Below are 20,293 nucleotides of genomic sequence, written 5' to 3'. Positions count from 1 at the left end.
AAACTGGAGTGTAAAGCACCCTTCTGGCAAGACAGTGATGGAGTGAATGATGGTGAAAGTTTTTCTTTTTCGGGCCACCCTGCCTTGATGGGAATCGGCCAGTGTGTTGATAATAAGAATAATAATAAAGTATGTGTTTCTGTGAGACAGAGACAGATACAGAGAGAGATAGATACAGACAGACGGAGACAGATACAGACGGAGCTAGATACAGACAGACAGATGGAGATAGAGACAGCCAATCAACCAGCCAGCCTGCCAAACACATATTACACGTTTCAAAATTGTTTCTTTTTACTTAGGGTATAGGTTATAGAACATTCTGGCAGACTGACATTATCAGTGGTACCAAAATTGAAGGGGTGTTGCAGAAATGTTGCAAATGGGTTATTATCAAGGTTTTTGATATTTCCGTGATCACTTGTGGCCACATCCACCTCAAGGCCACTAAATTCGGGGTCAACATCACTTTCCTCTTAAAAGGGGAGTGTTAATACGACATGACATCAGTGAATCCTTGGTGTTTGCTCCAGCTGCGCACACCGAGGGTTAAGACCCATTCTATGCTGACCAGGCATCTCAGGCCAATCATGCCAAATTTTTCAGGCAGGAAAAATAAAACAGATCTACGTTTGGAGCACTAGCAGTAAGAATGTAGATTTATGTTTGGACAGTTAAGGGGTTAAGCAACTAAAGATTAAGGCTTTTACGTGATTAAATGGGTCCAAAGTACCAACGTTATAAATGCAAAATACTTTAAGTCAAGACCATACGGTACTTAACACTCCTTAATTTAAGAAATAAACAGCATTTTAATATTGAAAAAATATGAATTACTTACTCTGAGTTTTAATAATATGTTATCAACAGCTGAGTGTGTGTAGCTAGTGAGAAGCACAGACAATCCCTGTGTAACCATCAGCCGAACCAAAGCAACAATGATGGAGGTTTTGCCTGTTGAAAGAAAAAAATTAGCTGATGATAGAACAAATGGCAACAAGAAATTAACCCTAAAAAGCCAGCCATAAAATTTTTCAAAAGTCTGCTCAATATTTTCTTATGAATCTCATTTTTTTTTTTTTAACACACTGGCCATCTCCCAAAAAAGAAGAAACACTTTATACCATCACCCACACCATCACTGTCTTGCCAGAGGGGTGGTGATACTACAATTCAAAACTGCAAATATTCCCACCCTTCCTTCAGAGTGCAGGCAGTGTACTTCCCATTTCCAGGACTTAACTCCAGCTAACTGGTTTCCTTGAATCCCTTCTAAATATCCAAACCACCTCAACCCCTATTCAGCCCTCTGGACAAAATTTTTAGTAACCCTGCACCTAATCTTCAAGCAATGAATTCTCAGCATAATATTCACACCACACATTGCCCTCAGACCTAAGTCCACTGCAGTGGAGAGAAGAAAATTACTGCACTGTGAAATACAGGTGAGGATGCTTAAGTTTGGTGGGCCATCATTGTACCATGATATCTTACAGAGGGGCAGTTAATAAGCAAGTGATGGTGGGGAAATGTGGAGCCAGAGCTTGAAGTATTAAACTGGAAATTAAGTTCTAATAAGACTACAGAAGATTGTAATATTGTAAGCTTTATCAAAAATGTAAGATATTGTCTTACTGATATCTATTTTTTATCAATAATAAAGTTTAATAAAAAAAAATTGAATTGTTGGTTATCCATCAAAGTACTGTATTAACACATTATGAACACTTCAATCTGTATTACTAATCTCAGTAAACTAAAGAAAATGTGAATAATGCCAAACTGAGTCTTGACTTTTTTTTTTTTTTTTTTTTTTTTTTTTAAGATTTACATTTAGGCTCATTCAGTGTTTCCCAGACCATATTTCTGAAATTCATCACTGGAAGGCAGTTGAATAGTCTTGGACCCCTGATGCTTACTGTGTTGTCTCTTAGCTTACACGGGGCACCCCTGCTTTTCACTGGGGGCATGTTGCATCTCCTATGAAAGCAAAAGACTTGGCTGGAAATACAACATCCCCCCCAGTGAAAAGTAGGGGCACTAAGAGTATGCTAAGGGACAACACAATAAGTGTCAAGAGCCCAAGACTGTTCAATTGCCTCCCAGCATACACAAGGGAAATTATCAACAGGCCCCTGTCTTCAAGAAGTCACTAGACAGGCACCTAAAGTAATTACCTGAGCAGCCGGGCAGTGGCTCATACGTCACTTTACATGAGGCCAGCAGTAACAGCCTAGCTGATTAGGTCCTGCTCCACCATGAGGCCTGGTCACGGACTGGGCCACAGGGGCATTGACCCCCAAAACTCCCTCCAGGTAATATTCACATTTGTAAGAAATAATGACCATCAAGCCAGAAAAAAATTAGGTAATTGAATTTATTTGCTGGTATAAACACTGGAAGACAGAAACCTATGAATAAGAACCTGCAAATTTTGTATGGATAACCAAACTTCTTGTATTAAAAAATGTATTTAATTATGTTATTTACCTATTGTGGCTCCCAGAAGTAAACAAAATAAAGAACACTCATGATCAAAAACTATTTTCAAGATTCTTGGTTTAGAAACACTACCATGATGTCTTGGAGATATGAATTTTGTTTACCTGTTCCTGGGTAACCCTTGAGCAAGCTATAGCTCTCAGCCATGAGGGTTTTCAGAACTGCTCGTTGTTGTGTCTTGTTCAAGGCCTTAATGATGTGTTTACCCTTGAAGACAACCTCTTTGGAAAGGCCTTGCTTGAAAGATGGAAGATTTCTAAAAAATACATAAATAAATGGATTTAGCAATAAGATTATAAAATGTAACAATTACTTTAAAATGAACTTTAAAAATTAACAATGGAATACGAGTGAAAAAATAAGTAAACAAGTAGTGAGGAAAAAACTATTCAGAAGGGGGTTGCCTTGATACTGCATTTGTCTTTTTTCAAATACTGAAGGTTCTGAAAATGCCCTTCTTAGTCAGAAAATATAAGATAATTATATACAAGTTCCTAACTTCCCTAACCAAATAAAGAAAAAGTAAAAATGGTTTCAACTAGTAAAAAATAAAATTTTATATTTACCTATCAATTAACAAAGCCCTAAGATGTGCAGCCTGAGGAGTGTCCATCAGCAGCTTTGCTAGGTTAGTGAAATTTATGCACATTGTATTCTGGTATTCACATCGATCCACGTGAAATTGTTTTTTACGCCAGTTGGAGTATAATTTTAAATCCCTGTGACAAAATAGAAAAATTAGGCAATTAAAGGTACTAATATCAATATAATTGTTCACACCACCTTTACTTGATTGAATGTCACTCCTTTGTGTTGCTGTTACATTCAAGCTACTGTCACCTAATTTTTTATTACATTTTCTGCACCTATATATAACCCTTTTAATCTCTCACTTTTCTGTTTTCTATGCTGTCTTCCTTATTTTACATTTATGTTTTTAATAACCCTTAAATGCTCCTCTATCTTATGGATCATATCTGTGGAAATTTTGGTTTAAGTATTTTAGTTTTTGGCACTCCTTCAGGTGTACTAGTGGTTTCTCAAACTGTACAGTTTTTCTATTCACCATCCAACACCTTGAATACTTTAAGAGTCATGCCAGAACCAGCAATTTCTTATACTGATTTTGTGTATACATGCTAATTTTTTTTTTTTTAAACACTCCAGCCACCTCCCACAGAGATCAAGTGACCCGACAAAGAAGAAAACACACACTCGTCACTCAATTCACTATTTTGCCAGAAGTGCAATGACATTACAGCTCAGATGACCCACAACACCCCTACCTGCATACTAAACAGTGAAATTATTTTTTATAATTAACAGCCATACATGATGCCACCTATAGCAAGTGGCTTGTGTATATATCATTTGCTTAAATTAAATGCACATACATACATTGAAGGCTCTCCATGGGGAAGTGGAACAGAATTCTTCCTTCGTAAGCCATGTGTGTCGTACAAGGCGACTAAAATGCCAGGAGCAAGGCGCTAGTAACCCCATGTTCTGTATACATTACTAAAGTTAAAAAGAGAAACTTTTGTTTTTCTTTTTGGGCCATCCAGTTTCAGTGGGATACGGCTGTTGCATTGAGAGAAGAAAGAAGACATCGAATGCTCAAATTATCATATACACACCTGTGGGCTGTCAGCAAGTGCACTGTTTTTTAAAACTTTTTCTCAAATTTCTTTTTTTTTTTTTTTTTTTTTTTTCAACAAGTCGGCCGTCTCCCACCGAGGCAGGGTGACCCAAAAAAAAGAAAGAAAATCCCCAAAAAGAAAATACTTTCATCATCATTCAACACTTTCACCACACTCACACATTATCACTGCTTTTGCAGAGGTGCTCAGAATACAACAGTTTAGAAGCATATACGTATAGAGATACACAACATATCCCTCCAAACTGCCAATATCAAATTTCTTGCCTTTATAAATTGTTGGATGAAATAAATCACTCAGTCATCTTAATTCATTTTTCTTATTGCCACTTCTGCACCAGCCACACTTGTTACATCTGCTCTCTTCCCTTCCCCTCCCTCAAAGGAGTCCACTCTTTCAGATTACACAGCTAAGAAAGAATACATACCTGTCTAATACAACTTTGACAGACGCTTCTTCAAAAGCAAATATGACTCCTAAGCTAAGAGCAATCTCTGTCTCCGATGACACAACAACATTATCACCAATCTGTAATGAGTCGGTAAACAAACACAATATTAATACTGGATAAAAAGGCAAACTACTGACAGTGATAAGAAAAAAAGACAGTTGCAAAGCAAGTTTTTATTGTGATGGTTGGCTCTACGTAGAGCATTGATAAAGCTTTACAGAGCAAAATGTCACACCTTTGTGTTCATCACAATATTGTTACAGTGGACCCCCGGTTCGCGATGCTATTGGTATCCGATAAATCCGGTAACCGATGCATTACATCGCCAAAAATTTGCCTCGGTTCCCGTTAAAAACCCGGTATGTGATACGATTCGTAAGAGACATGTCCAGTGTTTACAAGCCAGCCAGTGTGCGCGCTTCTAAGGATACATTCGGTACATTCCATATCATCCATATTATCACTGTTTTTGGTGCTTGTTTCTGCAAAATAAGTCACCATGGGCCCCAAGAAAGCTTCTAGTGCCAACCCTTCAAGACCAAGGGTGCTAATGACTATTGAAATGAAGAAAGAGATAATTGCAAAGTATGAAAGTTGAGTGTGTGTATCGGAGCTGGTCAAGTTGTATAGTAAACCCCAATCAACCATCTCAACTATAATGAGCAGGAAAACGGCAATCAAGGAAGCTGTTCTTGCAAAAGGTGCAACTGTGATTACGAAACTGCGACCGCAAGTGTTAGAAAATGTTGAGAGACTGTTATTGGTGTGGATAAATGAAAAACAGATAGCAGGAGATAGCATCTCTCAAGCGATCATTTGTGAAAAGGCTAGTCAGTTGCATGACGATTTGGTAAAGAAATTGCCTGCAACTAGTGGTGATGTGAGTGAATTTAAGGCCAGCAAAGGTTGGTTTGAAAGATTTAAGAATCGTAGTGGCATACATAGTGTGATTAGGCATGGTGAAGCTGCCAGTTCAGACCAAAAAGCTGCTGAAAAATATGTGCATGAATTCAAGGAGTACATAGAGGCTGAAGGATTGAAACCTGAACAAGTGTTTAATTGTGACAAAACAGGCCTGGTTTGGAAGAAATTGCCAAGCAGGACCTACATTACTCAGGAGGAAAAGCTACCGCAAGTCCTAATGGAGGGGGATTCCCCTTCTAAACAATAGGTTCAACACACTCCCCTCCTCCCATCCCATCAATCATCACCAGATCTTCATTAAAGGTAAGTGTCAATTATTCTATTGTTATTATTCTGTTATTGTTGTTATTGTAATTATTCTATTGCATTAAACTTAATATTTCATGTGGCAAAAGTTTTTTTTCATACTTTTGGGTGTCTTGCACGGATTAATTTGATTTCCATTATTTCTTATTCTGAAGAGAAGTTGCAGAGATTGGTGGATGAATTTGGTAGGGTGTGCAAAAGAAGAAAATTAAAGGTGAATACAGGAAAGAGTAAGGTTATGAGGATAACAAAAAGATTAGGTGATGAAAGATTGGATATCAGATTGGAGGGAGAGAGTATAGAGGAGGTGAATGTATTCAGATATTTGGGAGTGGACGTGTCAGCGGATGGGTCTATGAAAGATGAAGAGAATCATAGAATTGATGAGGGGAAAAGGGTGAGTGGTGCACTTAGGAGTCTGTGGAGACAAAGAACTTTGTCCTTGGAGGCAAAGAGGGGAATGTATGAGAGTATAGTTTTACCAACGCTCTTATATGGGTGTGAAGCATGGGTGATGAATTTTGCAGCGAGGAGAAGGCTGGAGGCAGTGGAGATGTCATGTCTGAGGGCAATGTGTGGTGTGAATATAATGCAGAGAATTCGTAGTTTGGAAGTTAGGAGGAGGTGCGGGATTACCAAAACTGTTGTCCAGAGGGCTGAGGAAGGGTTGTTGAGGTGGTTCGGACATGCAGAGAGAATGGAGCGAAACAGAATGACTTCAAGAGTGTATCAGTCTGTAGTGGAAGGAAGGCGGGGTAGGGGTCGGCCTAGGAAAGGTTGGAGGGAGGGGGTAAAGGAGGTTTTGTGTGCGAGGGGCTTGGACTTCCAGCAGGCATGCGTGAGCGTGTTTGATAGGAGTGAATGGAGACAAATGGTTTTTAATACTTGACGTGCTGTTGGAGTGTGAGCAAAGTAACATTTATGAAGGGGTTCAGGGAAACCGGCAGGCCAGACTTGAGTCCTGGAGATGGGAAGTACAGTGCCTGCACTCTGAAGGAGGGGTGTAAATGTTGCAGTTTAAAAACTGTAGTGTAAAGCACCCTTCTGGCAAGTCAGTGATGGAGTGAATGATGGTGAAAGTTTTTCTTTTTCGGGCCACCCTGCCTTGGTGGGAATCAGCCAGTGTGATAATAAATAAAAAAAATATTTCTTATGGGGAAAATTGATTCACTTTCCGATAATTTTGGTTTACAATGAGCTCTCAGGAACGGATTAATATCGCGAACCGGGGGTCCACTGTACTGTTGTGCAATGAGTGAGGTGAAAAAGTTGAATGATGATGAAAGTATTTTCTTTTTGGGGATTTTCTTTCTTTTTTGGGTCACCCTGCCTCAGTGGGAGATGGCCAACTTGTTTAAAAAAAAAAAAAAAGACTTTTGCCCGTTATATGTCCGATTGTGGTTCCAGGGAGCCTCACCTTAACAGCTTCATCTTGGATGAGACCTCCTTAATTTTACAAGACACAAAAAAGTAAAAGTGTATACTGAATGTAAATAAAAGTTTGTAAGATGCACCTGCCATTGTACACATTCATCAGACAGAAAGAAAAGATCAGCATCTAACAGAATGGTAGTACCTCCATGGATGGTTGCTGTCTATCAACCTACTACCTACCTGTCATGAGTGTGAAATAGAAGCCTGTTAAATATTTTGCACTTGGCAGGATTGCTTGTCCTCTCATGTTTTATGTCTCATGAACATGTAAAATGACAGGAAAATTTGTATTCACATTCAATATACACTTAACCTTGCTCTTCTCTTTAATTCTTATTCCCTGTAATATTTACTTTTACTATTTATGTGGCTGCATCTGATAATGGAATACAGAAACAATGATCCTGGAACAATTAACAATATGAATATAGAATAGATAAACAGCTAAATTAGGTATGTATGTTCTAATATAAAGTAATTTAAAAAATGTATATTGATAGCACTAAAAATTGTGAATTTGAAAATATTTTCATATGGATTCTGCAATGTTAAAGCATGTTTTTGCCCATTTTCTACAAAATTCATCTTTAAGACAATAAAATGAACATTATTTTGTGTTAACCACTTTTACTCTATCTGAGAAAAATACCTGTAGGCCAACAGTAGGCAGTTTGGTGGAACTAGGATGAGTAGGAGACCTGGCAAAAGAATGGACAAACTGGCCTGCTTCTACTTCACTCACAGTCACTGCACTTTCCAAAACAAGCCAGGATAAGCAGTCTCCACTTGATTCTCTGAGAAAGGAAAGCTGATTTACAATGCAACATTTGTACCCTCACATCAAAGATATGTATGAAGCATTTACAACAGTAAGCACAAACTTTATCTCCTAACCATGGGAAAATAACTTGCTCATCACTTGTCTCCATTCCCTCCTGCCTAACACACTGCTAAATGCTTAAACTATTAAAACTCAAAGAATCTTGAGTTTGCCAGATTTCAGAGACTGAGATTGCCCTTGCTACCTACAAAGCCTCAAATAAAAAGCTCCAATCAAATTCACAAAAGTTGTTTGTAGAGGTGTCAGAAAATCCAGAAACCTCAATAGCCCCTAAATACTGTCCATTTAATGAACTCTTTTCTCGATCTGGGTTTATTCCATGCTTCAGAAGGCATATCAATTTGAATACAGTAAATCCTTGATATAACAGATTAATAGGGGAGTTTTCATTATATTTAAATATTAAAATATTAAAGTGCACGAATGTACTCTAGTGTATACCTAATATAGCACTAGTGGTACACACAATTGACAAATACGTATACTGCAGTAAACATTGAAAATGAAGAAGTTAAAGTACAATTCAGCCAGTGGATTTTGCCTATAATTTTAAGTCTCTTATATCGAGGTCCATTATATTGAGGGTTAATATACAGTATTGCTCTAGCCTTATTAATACATTAATAAAAGGCTTAAAAAGAAAAACAAGAGAGATTTGGGCATAGGAAATCCAGTGAGCACAGTAACACTTCTCTATTAAGTATAAATTTGTTATTCTGTTATTAATAACTTAAACATTTGTGGTCTACAGTGCCAATTTAATTAAACAACTTTTATTTACTTTTTTTTAACTTAATGGCCACCTCCCAACAAGGCAGGGTGACCCCAAGAAGAAAACACATTCACCAACATTCACTCAATCATTGTCTTTCCAAAAGTGTGCTGACATCACAGCCAAATTATTCTGGGTGCAAAATCCTCACTCCTCCTTCCAAGTGAACTTTTCTCAACTGAAATTAATCAGCAGGGCTTAGCATAAAAAGAAAATCTATTCCCTATAAAATTAATAAGGAATATCTGAAACTGCAAATGGGAAATACTTACTGTACAGTTCAGTAGATGCCTAGGTTTCTCAATATTTTTTTTTTTTAACTATGCATTATAGTTATGAATACTTCAGCAACACAATTACTTAAATAATTAAAACATAGGCTTAAAAGAGCCTGACTTATGATATATGCATATCAAAGTTTAACAAAATGTTGGGACTAAGATTTCTCTAAATTGTACAGATTTTATACATTTTTTCACAATTTTGGGCCAAACACCACCTTCAAACCTAACATTGTCCCCATCATCAAACAGTTAAAAACATCATCACTACACCCATAGTAAGCAGCCAACTGGATCTTTGTTAGTAATTAGTATCGGTACAGTATTTATAAGATTTTTCAGCTCTCAAGAAGTTCTTAGACTTTTCATTCCTGAATTACCAATGTTCTACTGTAGCACAATTTTATTTATATTTTGATGAATTTTTTTTTTTCAACTAGTCAGCCATCTTCCACTTAGGCAGGGTGACCCACAAGAAAATCCCCAAAAAGAAAATACTTTCATCATCATTCAACACTTTCACCTCACTCATACATAATCACTGTCTTTGCAGAGGCACCCAGATACAACAGTTAAGAAGCATATATAAAGATATATAACATCCCAAACCCCTCCTTTAAAGTGCAGGCATTGTACTTCCCATTTCTATCACTCAAGTCTGACTATATAAAAGTAACAGGTTTCCCTGAATCCCTTCACTAAATATTACCCTGCTCACACTCCAACAGCTTGTCAGGTCCCAAAAACCATTTGTCTCCATTCACTCCTATCTAACATGCTCAAGCTTTCTTGCTGGAAGTCCAAGCCCTTTGCCCACAAAACCTCCTTTACCCCCTCCCTCCAACTTTTTGAGGACGACCCCTACCCCACTTTCCTTTCCCTACAGATTTATATGCTCTCCATGTCATTCTACTTTGATCCATTCTCTCTAAATGACCAAACCACCTCAACAACCCTCTTCAGCCCTCTGACTAATACTTTTATTAACTCCACACCTCCTAATTTTCACACTCCAAATTCTCTGCATAATATTTACACCACACATTGCCCTTAGACAGGACATCTCCACTGCCTCCAACCGCCTCCTCGCTGCAGCATTTACAACCCAAGCTTCACACCCATATAAGAGTGTTGGTACCACTATACTTTCATACATTCCCTTCTTTGCCTCCATAGATAATGTTTTTTTGTCTCCACATATACCTCAATGCGCCACTCACCTTTTTTCCTTCATCAATCCTATGGTTAACCTCATCCTTCATAAACCTATCCGCTGACACGTAAACTCCCAAATATCCGAAAACATTCACTTCTTCAATACTCCATCTCTCCAATGTGATATTCAATTTTTCTTTATCTAAATCGTTTGATACACTCATCACTTTACTCTTATCTATGTTCAGTTTCAACTTTCTACCTTTACACACCCTCCCAAATTTGTCCACTAACCTTCGCAACTTTTCTTTGGAATTTCCCATAAGCACAGTATCATCAGCAAAAAGTAACTGTGTCAACTCCCATTTTGTACTTGATTCCCCATAATTTAATCCCACCCCTCTCCCCAACACCCTAGCATTTACCTCCTTCACAACACCATCTATGAATATATTAAACAACCATGGTGACATGACACATCCCTGTCTAAGACCTACTTTAACCGAGAAGTAATCTCCCTCTCTCCTACACACCCTAACCTGACCCTCACTATCCTCATAAAAACTCTTTACGGCCTTTAATAACTTACTACCTATTCCATACACTTGCAACATTTGCCACATTGCTCCCCTATACAATATTATTTGCCTTTTCTAAATCCACAAATGCAATGAAAACTTCCCTACCTTTATCTATTTTTTTTTTTTTTTTTCAACAAGTCGGTCGTCTCCCACCGAGGCAGGGTGACCCAAAAAAAAGAAAGAAAATCCCCAAAAAGAAAATACTTTCATCATCATTCAACACTTTCACCACACTCACACATTATCACTGCTTTTGCAGAGGTGCTCAGAATACAACAGCTTAGAAGCATATACGTATAAAGATACACAACATATCCCTCCAAACTGCCAATATCCCAAACCACTCCTTTAAAGTGCAGGCATTGTACTTCCCATTTCCAGGACTCAAGTCCGACTATATGAAAATAACCGGTTTCCCTGAATCCCTTCACTAAATATTACCCTGCTCACACTCCAACAGATCGTCAGGTCCCAAGTATCATTCGTCTCCATTCACTCCTATCTAACACGCTCATGCACACTTGCTGGAAGTCCAAGCCCCTCGCCCACAAAACCTCCTTTACCCCCTCTTTCCAACCCTTTCGAGGACGACCCCTACCCCTCTTTCCTTCCCCTATAGATTTATATGCTTTCCATGTCATTCTACTTTGATCCATTCTCTCTAAATGACCTAACCACCTCAACAACCCCTCTTCTGCCCTCTGACTAATGCTTTTATTAACTCCACACCTTCTCCTAATTTCCACACTCCAAATTTTTTGCCTAATATTTACACCACACATTGCCCTTAGACAGGACATCTCCACTGCCTCCAACCATCTCCTCGCTGCTGCATTTACCACCCAAGCTTCACATCCATAAAAGTGTGTTGGTACTACTATACTTTCATACATTCCTTCTTTGCTTCCATAGATAACGTTTTTTGACTCCACATATACCTCAACACACCACTCACCTTTTTTCCCTCATCAATTCTATGATTAACCTCATCCTTCATAAATCCATCCGCCGACACATCAACTCCCAAGTATCTGAAAACATTCACTTCTTCCATACTCCTCCTCCCCAATTTGATATCCAATTTTTCTTTATCTAAATCATTTGATACCCTCATCACCTTACTCTTTTCTATGTTCACTTTCAACTTTCTACCTTTACACACACATTCTCAAACTCATCCACTAACCTTTGCAATTTTTCTTTAGAATCTCCCATAAGCACATTATCATCAGCAAAAAGTAACTGTGTCAATTCCCATTTTGAATTTGATTCCCCATAATTTAATCCCACCCCTCTCCCGAACACCCTAGCATTTACTTCTTTTACAACCCCATCTATAAATATATTAAACAACCATGGTGACATTACACATCCCTGTCTGAGACCTACTTTTACCGGGAAGTATTCTCCCTCTCTTCTACACACCCTAACCTGAGCCTCACTATCCTCATAAAAGCTCTTTACAGCATTTAGTAACTTACCACCTATTCCATAAACTTGCAACATCTGCCACATTGCTCCTCTATCCACTCTATCATATGCCTTTTCTAAATCCATAAATGCAATAAAAACTTCCCTACCTTTATCTAAATACTGTTCACATATATGCTTCAATGTAAACACTTGATCTACACATCCCCTACCCACTCTGAAGCCTCCTTGCTCATCCGCAATTCTACATTCTGTCTTACCTCTAATTCTTTCAATTATAACCCTACCGTATACTTTTCCTGGTATACTCAGTAAACTTATTCCTCTATAATTTTTACAATCTCTTTTGTCCCCTTTCCCTTTATATAAAGGGACTATACATGCTCTCCGCCAATCCCTAGGTACCTTCCCCTCTTTCATACATTTATTAAACAAAAGTACCAACCACTCCAACACTATATCCCCCCTGCTTTTAACATTTCTGTCATGATCCCATCAGTTCCAGCTGCTTTACCCCCTTTCATTCTACGTAATGCCTCACGTACCTCCACCACACTTACATTCTGCTCTTCTTCACTCCTAAAAGATGGTATACCTCCCTGGCCAGTGCATGAAATTACCGCCTCCCTTTCTTCCTCAACATTTAAAAGTTCCTCAAAATATTCTCGCCATCTACCTAATACCTCCCTCTCCCCATCTACTAACTCCCCTACTCTGTTTTTAATGGACAAATCCATACTTTCCCTAGGCTTTCTTAACTTGTTTAACTCACTCCAAAATTTTTTCTTATTTTCATTAAAATTTCTTGACAGTGCCTCTCCCACTCTTTCATCTGCTCTCCTTTTGCACTCTCTCACCACTCTCTTCACCTTTCTTTTACTCTCCATATACTCTGCTCTTCTTAAAACACTTCTGCTTTGTAAAAACCTCTCGTAAGCTACCTTTTTCTCTTTTATCACACCCTTTACTTCATCATTCCACAAATCACTCCTCTTTCCTCCTGCCCCCACCCTCCTATAACCACAGACTTCTGCCCCACATTCTAATACTGCATTTTTAAAACTATTCCAACCCTCTTCAACCCCCCCACTACTCATCTTTGCACTAGCCCACCTTTCTGCCAATAGTCGCTTATATCTCGCCCGAACTTCCTCCTGCCTTAGTTTATACACTTTCACCTCCCTCTTACTTGTTGTTGCCACCTTCCTCTTTTCCCATCTACCTCTTACTCTAACTGTAGCTACAACTAAATAATGATCTGATATATCAGTTGCCCCTCTATAAACATGTACATCCTGGAGCCTACCCATCAACCTTTTATCCACCAATACATAATCTAACAAACTACTTTCATTACGTGCTACATCATACCTTGTATATTTATTTATCCTCTTTTTCATAAAATATGTATTACTTATTACCAAATTTCTTTCTACACATAGCTCAATTAAAGGCTCCCCATTTACATTTACCCCTGGCACCCCAAATTTACCTACTACTCCCTCCATAACATTTTTACCCACTTTAGCATTGAAATCCCCAACCACCATTACTCTCACACTTGATTCAAAACTCCCCACGCATTCACTCAACATTTCCCAGAATCTCTCTCTCTCCTCTACACTTCTCTCTTCTCCAGGTGCATACACGCTTACTATAACCCACTTTTCACATCCAATCTTTATTTTACTCCACATAATCCTTGAACTTATGCATTTGTAGTCCCTTTTTTCCTGCCATAGCTTATCCTTCAACATTATTGCTACTCCTTCTTTAGCTCTAACTCTATTTGAAACCCCTGACCTAATCCCATTTATTCCTCTCCATTGAAACTCTCCCACCCCCTTCAGCTTTGTTTCACTTAAAGCCAGGACATCCAGTTTCTTCTCATTCATAACATCCACAATCATCTCTTTCTTATCATTTGCACAACATCCACGCACATTCAGACATCCCACTTTGACAATTTTCTTCTTCTTCTTCTTCTTCTTATTCTTTATCTAAATACTGTTCACATATATGATATACAGATCCCCTACCCACTCTAAAACCTCCTTGCTCATCTGCAATCCTATTCTCTGTTTCACCGCTAATTCTCTCAATAATAACCCTACTGTACACTTTTCCTGGTATACAGTGGACCCCCGGTTAACGATATTTTTTCACTCCAGAAGTATGTTCAGGTGCCAGTACTGACTGAATTTGTTCCCATAAGGAATATTGTGAAGTAGTTTAGTCCATTTCAGACCCCCAAACATACACGTACAAACGCACTTACATAAATACACTTACAACATAATTGGTCGCGTTCGGAGGTGATCGTTATGCGGGGGTCCACTGTACTTAGTAAACTTATTCCCCTATAATTTTTATAGTCTCTTTTGTCCCCCTTTCCTTTATATAAAGGAACTATACATGCTCTCTCATAATCCCTAGGTTATCTTTCCTTCTTTCATATATTTATTAAACAAAAATAGTACCAACCACTCCAACACTATATCCCCCTCCCCCTGCTTTTAACATTTCTGTCATGATCCATCAGTTCCAGCTGCTTTACCCCCTTTCATTCTACGTAATGCCTCACGCACCCCCATCTCCCCAGCTACTAACTCCCCTACTCTGTTTTTAACTGACAAATCCATTCGTCCCCTAGGTTTTCTTAACTTGTTTATCTCACTACAAAATTTTTTATTTTCATCAAAATTTCTTGACAGTGCCTCTCCCACTCTATCATCTGCTCTCCTTTTGCACTCTCTTAACCTTTCTTTTAATCTCCATATACTCTGGTCTTCTTATAACACTTCTGCTTTGTAAAAACCTCTCATAAGCTACCCTTTTCTCTTTTATCACACCCTTCACTTCATCATTCCACCAATCACTCCTCTTTCCTCCTGCACCCACCCTCCTATAGCCACAAACTTCTATCCCACTTTCTAATACTGCATTTTTAAAACTATTCCAACACTCTTCAACCCCCCACTACTCATACTTGCACCAGCCCATCTTTCTGCCAACAGCTGCTTATATCTCACCCTAACTTCCTCCTCCCTTAGTTTATACACTTTCACCTCTCTCTTACTTGTTGTTGCCATTTTTCTTCTGTCCCATCTACCTCTTACTTTAACTGTAGTTATTACTAAATAATGATCCAATATATCAGTTGCCCCTCTATAAACATGTACATCCTGAAGCCTACTTATCAACCTTTTATCCACCAATACCTAATCTAACAAACTACTTTCATTACGTGCTATATTGTACCTCGTATACTTATTTATCCTCTTTTTTTCATAAAATATGAATTACTTATTACCAAACCTCTTTCTACACATAGCTCAATTAAAGGCTCCCCATTTTCATTTACCCCTTGCACCCCAAATTTACCTACTACTCCCTCCACAACATTTTTACCCACTTTAGCATTGAGATCCCCAACCACAAGTACTCTCACTAGGTTCAAAACTCCCCATGCATTCACTCAACATTTCCCAAAATCTCTCTCTCTCCTCTACACTTCTCTCTTCTCCAGGTGCATAAACACCTACTATAACTCACTTCACATCCAACCCTTTTTTTTACTCCACATAATCCTTGAATTTATACATTTATATTCCTTCTTTTCCTGCCATAACTTATCCTTCAACATTATTGCTGCTCCTTCTTTAGCTCTATTGAAACCCCTGACCTAATCCCATTTATTTCTCCCCAGAAACTCTCCCACCCCCTTCAGCTTTGTTTTGCTTAAGGCCAGAACATTCAGCTTCTTCTCATTTATAACATCAACAATCATCTCTTTCTTATGATTTGCACAACATCAATGCACATTCAAATATCCCAGAATTTAAAAAATTCTATACCAAGAATACAATGAGTTCAGCTACAAAATCTTACCTCTTTATGGGATCTTGACACCAAAGTGCTCTCACAGCAGAATCTCTCCTTCCATCAGCAACTTCCAAGTGTAACAGCAAGCACCAATGACGAAAATAATCCAAATGGGCCTGAGAGGGCATAACATCAATAATTTATTTTAAAATGGAACATTTTCACTTCAAGACAAACTTCAGAGAATTCTTCAATACAGCTAAAGATTTCTAAATTAAATCATTCTTTTTGTCTAAGGAAATAGCTATGAAGAGCACTGTAATTTTAATGTTTATAGGCAGTTGTCTACATCACTATCTTACTTTTATTATTTTCCATGGGAAAGTGGAACAAAATTCTTTCTCCATAAGCCATGCGTGTTGTAAGAGGCGACTAAAATGCCGGGAACCAAGGGCTAGTAACCCTTTCTCCTATATCTGTTACAAAATTTAACCCTTTCAGGGTTTTCAACATACTAATACGGCTTACGCACCAGGGTTATTGACGTACGAGAATGCCTAAATTCTAGCGCCTTCAAATCTAGTGAGAGAAAGCTGGTAGGCCTACATATGAAAGAATGGGTCTATGTGGTCAGTGTGTGCAGTATAAAAAAAATCCTACATCACACAGTGCGTAATGAGAAAAAAAAAACTGAAAGTGTTTTTGGATTAAAACAGCTACTTTGCACTGTATTTTCGTATGGTATTTATGGTTGTATTCTAGTTTTCCTGGCCTCATTTTATAGAATGGAAGACATATTACAGAAATTGAGATGACTTTGATTGGTTTCACAATGAAAAGTACCTTGAAATTGAGCTCAAAGTAGCAGAAATGTTTGATTTTTACCAAAGTTCAAAAGTAAACAAATCATGCCAAGCGTCCAATACACGTCAACTGGTGAGTACATGTAATATTCTTTCACAAGTGTGCTGATATTAATCCCATTTCTACACTAATGCAGTAGTCTGCATAACAGTAAATCTTCTATTTTTTTTTTTTTTAGAATAAAAATTCAAAGTGGAAAGCACAAGAAATATAAGAGGGGCCTGGGGACGTGACTAACAGAGAATTTGTTATTTTAGTGCCAGGAATGTCTGTCTTGTTTATTCTGGACTATTTGGAAATTGGCATCTTCTGAAATTTGTGTGAAATTGGCAAAATTGCCAATTTCTAACCACTTTATTGGATAGTTGAAACTGGTAAATGGGTGGTTTCTCGTACTCATTTGATAGAAAAAATGGAGTTCTAGCGAAATAAATATGATTTTTGTCGACTAGTACACAGGAAATGGCTGAAAATAGGGCTCAAATTGGGCGAAACCACCGATGCATAAACATCGGCGAGACCGCTAACTTTGTGAGAGCATAATTCCGTAAGTTTTCCATCAAATTTCATACTTTTGGTGTCATTATGATAGGGAAAAGATTCTCTACCATTTCTTAAGAAAAAAAAATTTTTTTTTTTTTTTTTCCGAAAAATTTTCAACCCTGAGAACAAGTTTAGGAGAGGGCCTCTCGACCATGAAAGGGTTAAAAAGAGAAACTTTCACTTTTCTTTTTTGGGCCACCCTGCTTCAGTGGGATACAGCCAGATTGTTGAAAGAAGAAAGAAGACTTTTATTATTTTGAATCTAACTCTTGACAACATAAATATGTAAAAAATAAAAATAAAAATGCAAATTATAGCATCCTAATTTTTTAAACACACAGAAAGCTGGTCTCCGCCCTTTAGTGCTGTTAGAAACACAACAGACAAATAACTTATGCTAGAAACAATGAAGTAGGGCTTGAGAACTAAAAACTGAAGACAGAAAAATAGTAAAAAAAAAAAGTAAAATACAGAATCATCATTCTGGAGACAATGAAGTGGTATAAAAAATAAATTGTGCCATGTACAGTATACAATGTCTGCAAAAAGACACGAGTGTATCACAAAACAGTGTTGACACTAAGGTCCTCTTGAGTATTTTGTATGTTGTTGTCATGTCTTCTGGGTCCTTCTGTCCTCCAAGGTTATTAGGTTCAATACCTTGAGCCTCTCTTCATAGCTCAAACCTGTTAGCTCTGGAACCAGTCTTGCTGCATATTTCCGGACTTTCTCCAGTTTCATGACATGCTTTCTTATGTGTAGGTTCCACTTCAATGTTGCATATCCAAGATGGGACTCACATGTTGTACACAGTGCCTGGAATGACTTTTTGAATGACTCCCTTTGAACATAGTACTGTACCACCAGTGAAAGCACTGTGGAGACTGCTGAGGAAGATGCGCAAATTAAATGAGAAGCACTGTAGTGTAATTTGTTATATCTGTCCCTTGTAATGCATTTTATTTCACTTCACTTTCTCTTAAATATTGTCAAAAATCATTTTTTTTCTTATTATCCCATCTTTCCTACCTTAACCCTTTCAGGGTCCGTCCCGTAGATCTACGGCTTTACGTTCAGGGTCCAAACCGTAGATCTACGCCATGAGCTCAGCTCACTCTGATAAACTGTGAGTGGTACATTTGGGCCTAGATATGAGAGAATACATCTATGTGGTATGTGTGCACCACATAAAACAGATCCTGCAGCACACTGTGTATAATGAGAGAAAAAAAATGAAATCATGATTTTTCGATTAAAACAGCAACTTTGCAGTGTTTTTTCGTATGTTTTTTATAGTTGTATTTGCGATTTCTTGGTCTCATTTGATAGAATGGAAGACATATTACAGAAATAGAGATGATTTTGATTGGTTTTAGCACTGGAAATGGCTTGAAACTGAGCTCAAAGTAGCAGAAATGTTAAATTTTTGCTGATATTCAAGAGTAAACAAACGACCTCACACGTCTAATACACATCAGCTGGTGGGTCTAATATACATTCACAAATATGGTGATGATATTTATACAATTATTACAGTATTGCATAACAGTAAATCTTCTATTTTTTGGTGTGAATAAAAATTCATTATGTGAATAAAAAATCAAAATGGAATTTATTTGTAAAGCCTCAAAACATAACTAATGAACAGAGGAAATGTTAGTTTAGTGCCAGGAATGCCTACATTGTTCATTCTGGACCCTATTTTGAAATTGGAATATTTTGAACTTTGTGTTAAATTGGCCAAATTAACAATTTCCGATCACTTTATTTTGTAGTTGAAACAGTTGACTTGGCAATTTCTTGTGCTCAATCGATAGAATAGAAGTAATACTAGTGAAATAGCTAAAAATTTGGTTGACTGGAATAATGTAATTGGCCTAAAATGGGAGTCAAAGTCGGCAAAATCGCCGATTCGTAAATATCGCTGACACATCAAAATTCGCGAGAGCATAATTTCGTCAATTTTCCACCAAATTTCGTACTTTTTGTTTTATTACCTTCACAAAAAGATTCTCTACGATTTCATAAGAAAAAATAAAAAATTTTTTTTTTGAAAATTCTTGGACACTGGTGCGTGACTCCAGATTTGGGCCTTGGACCCTGAAAGGGTTAAGTCATACTTAGAAAACTGTTGCAGTATTTCCAATAGAATCATCCCTCTTTACAAGTGAATTAAGATGGCTTAGGTTATGAATGTTTTTTTTTTTTTTTCCTAGCAAATACTAGGTCAAGTACTAACATTGTGTTGCCTTCTCTCTCACGGATCATTCTTGCCTATGTTGATGAATATAAAAAGGAATTTAACTGATCGTATATTTAGTTTCAGCCTTATAGGCTATCAAGTCTACTCCTTAATTTTGCAAAAAATCCTCGACTCTAAAAGATTTTTTTGTTGAATTTAGAGGTTAAGAGCCGATTTCATACGCCAATTAATTTCAAAGCTTAGCACTATCTAAGGTATTTTATTTCCTTTTTACTATATGAACCACATGTCAATGAACACTTGGGTACCTATATACTACTAGCTGAAGAGGGGCAAAAGGTGTTAGGATACATGATGAATAACTCCACCCACTGCAGGATTAAACCTGGATCCTTCTGTTAAGCAGAATGCACTATTACAGGGTCCTGCACTAGACCACATAGATTTAGTGTCACAACTTTTATTATAATACAGTACTGGTAAAAACTATGCTTACAGAAAAATACATTTTTATTAAGG

General features: G+C 37.6%; 1 protein-coding gene across 3 annotated transcripts in view; it reads right to left on the bottom strand.

Annotated features, from left to right (window-relative positions):
• Dna2 (DNA replication helicase/nuclease 2) overlaps nucleotides 1-20,293 on the bottom strand; it is a 170,116-nt gene that overhangs the window by 72,388 nt on the left and 77,435 nt on the right. For all 3 annotated transcript variants that reach the window (XM_070096355.1, XM_070096356.1, XM_070096358.1), the window contains 6 exons: nucleotides 16,231-16,340; nucleotides 7,928-8,072; nucleotides 4,591-4,691; nucleotides 3,069-3,221; nucleotides 2,607-2,758; nucleotides 842-954 (listed from right to left, as the gene is read on the bottom strand). In XM_070096355.1, coding sequence (XP_069952456.1) covers nucleotides 842-954; nucleotides 2,607-2,758; nucleotides 3,069-3,221; nucleotides 4,591-4,691; nucleotides 7,928-8,072; nucleotides 16,231-16,340 — 774 coding nt within the window. The remainder of the gene's footprint in view (nucleotides 1-841; nucleotides 955-2,606; nucleotides 2,759-3,068; nucleotides 3,222-4,590; nucleotides 4,692-7,927; nucleotides 8,073-16,230; nucleotides 16,341-20,293) is intronic.

Source organism: Cherax quadricarinatus, chromosome 53 (assembly GCF_038502225.1).
Source record: "Cherax quadricarinatus isolate ZL_2023a chromosome 53, ASM3850222v1, whole genome shotgun sequence".
Taxonomy (NCBI): domain Eukaryota; kingdom Metazoa; phylum Arthropoda; class Malacostraca; order Decapoda; family Parastacidae; genus Cherax; species Cherax quadricarinatus.
This window is presented reverse-complemented; position numbering and strand designations above follow the sequence as displayed.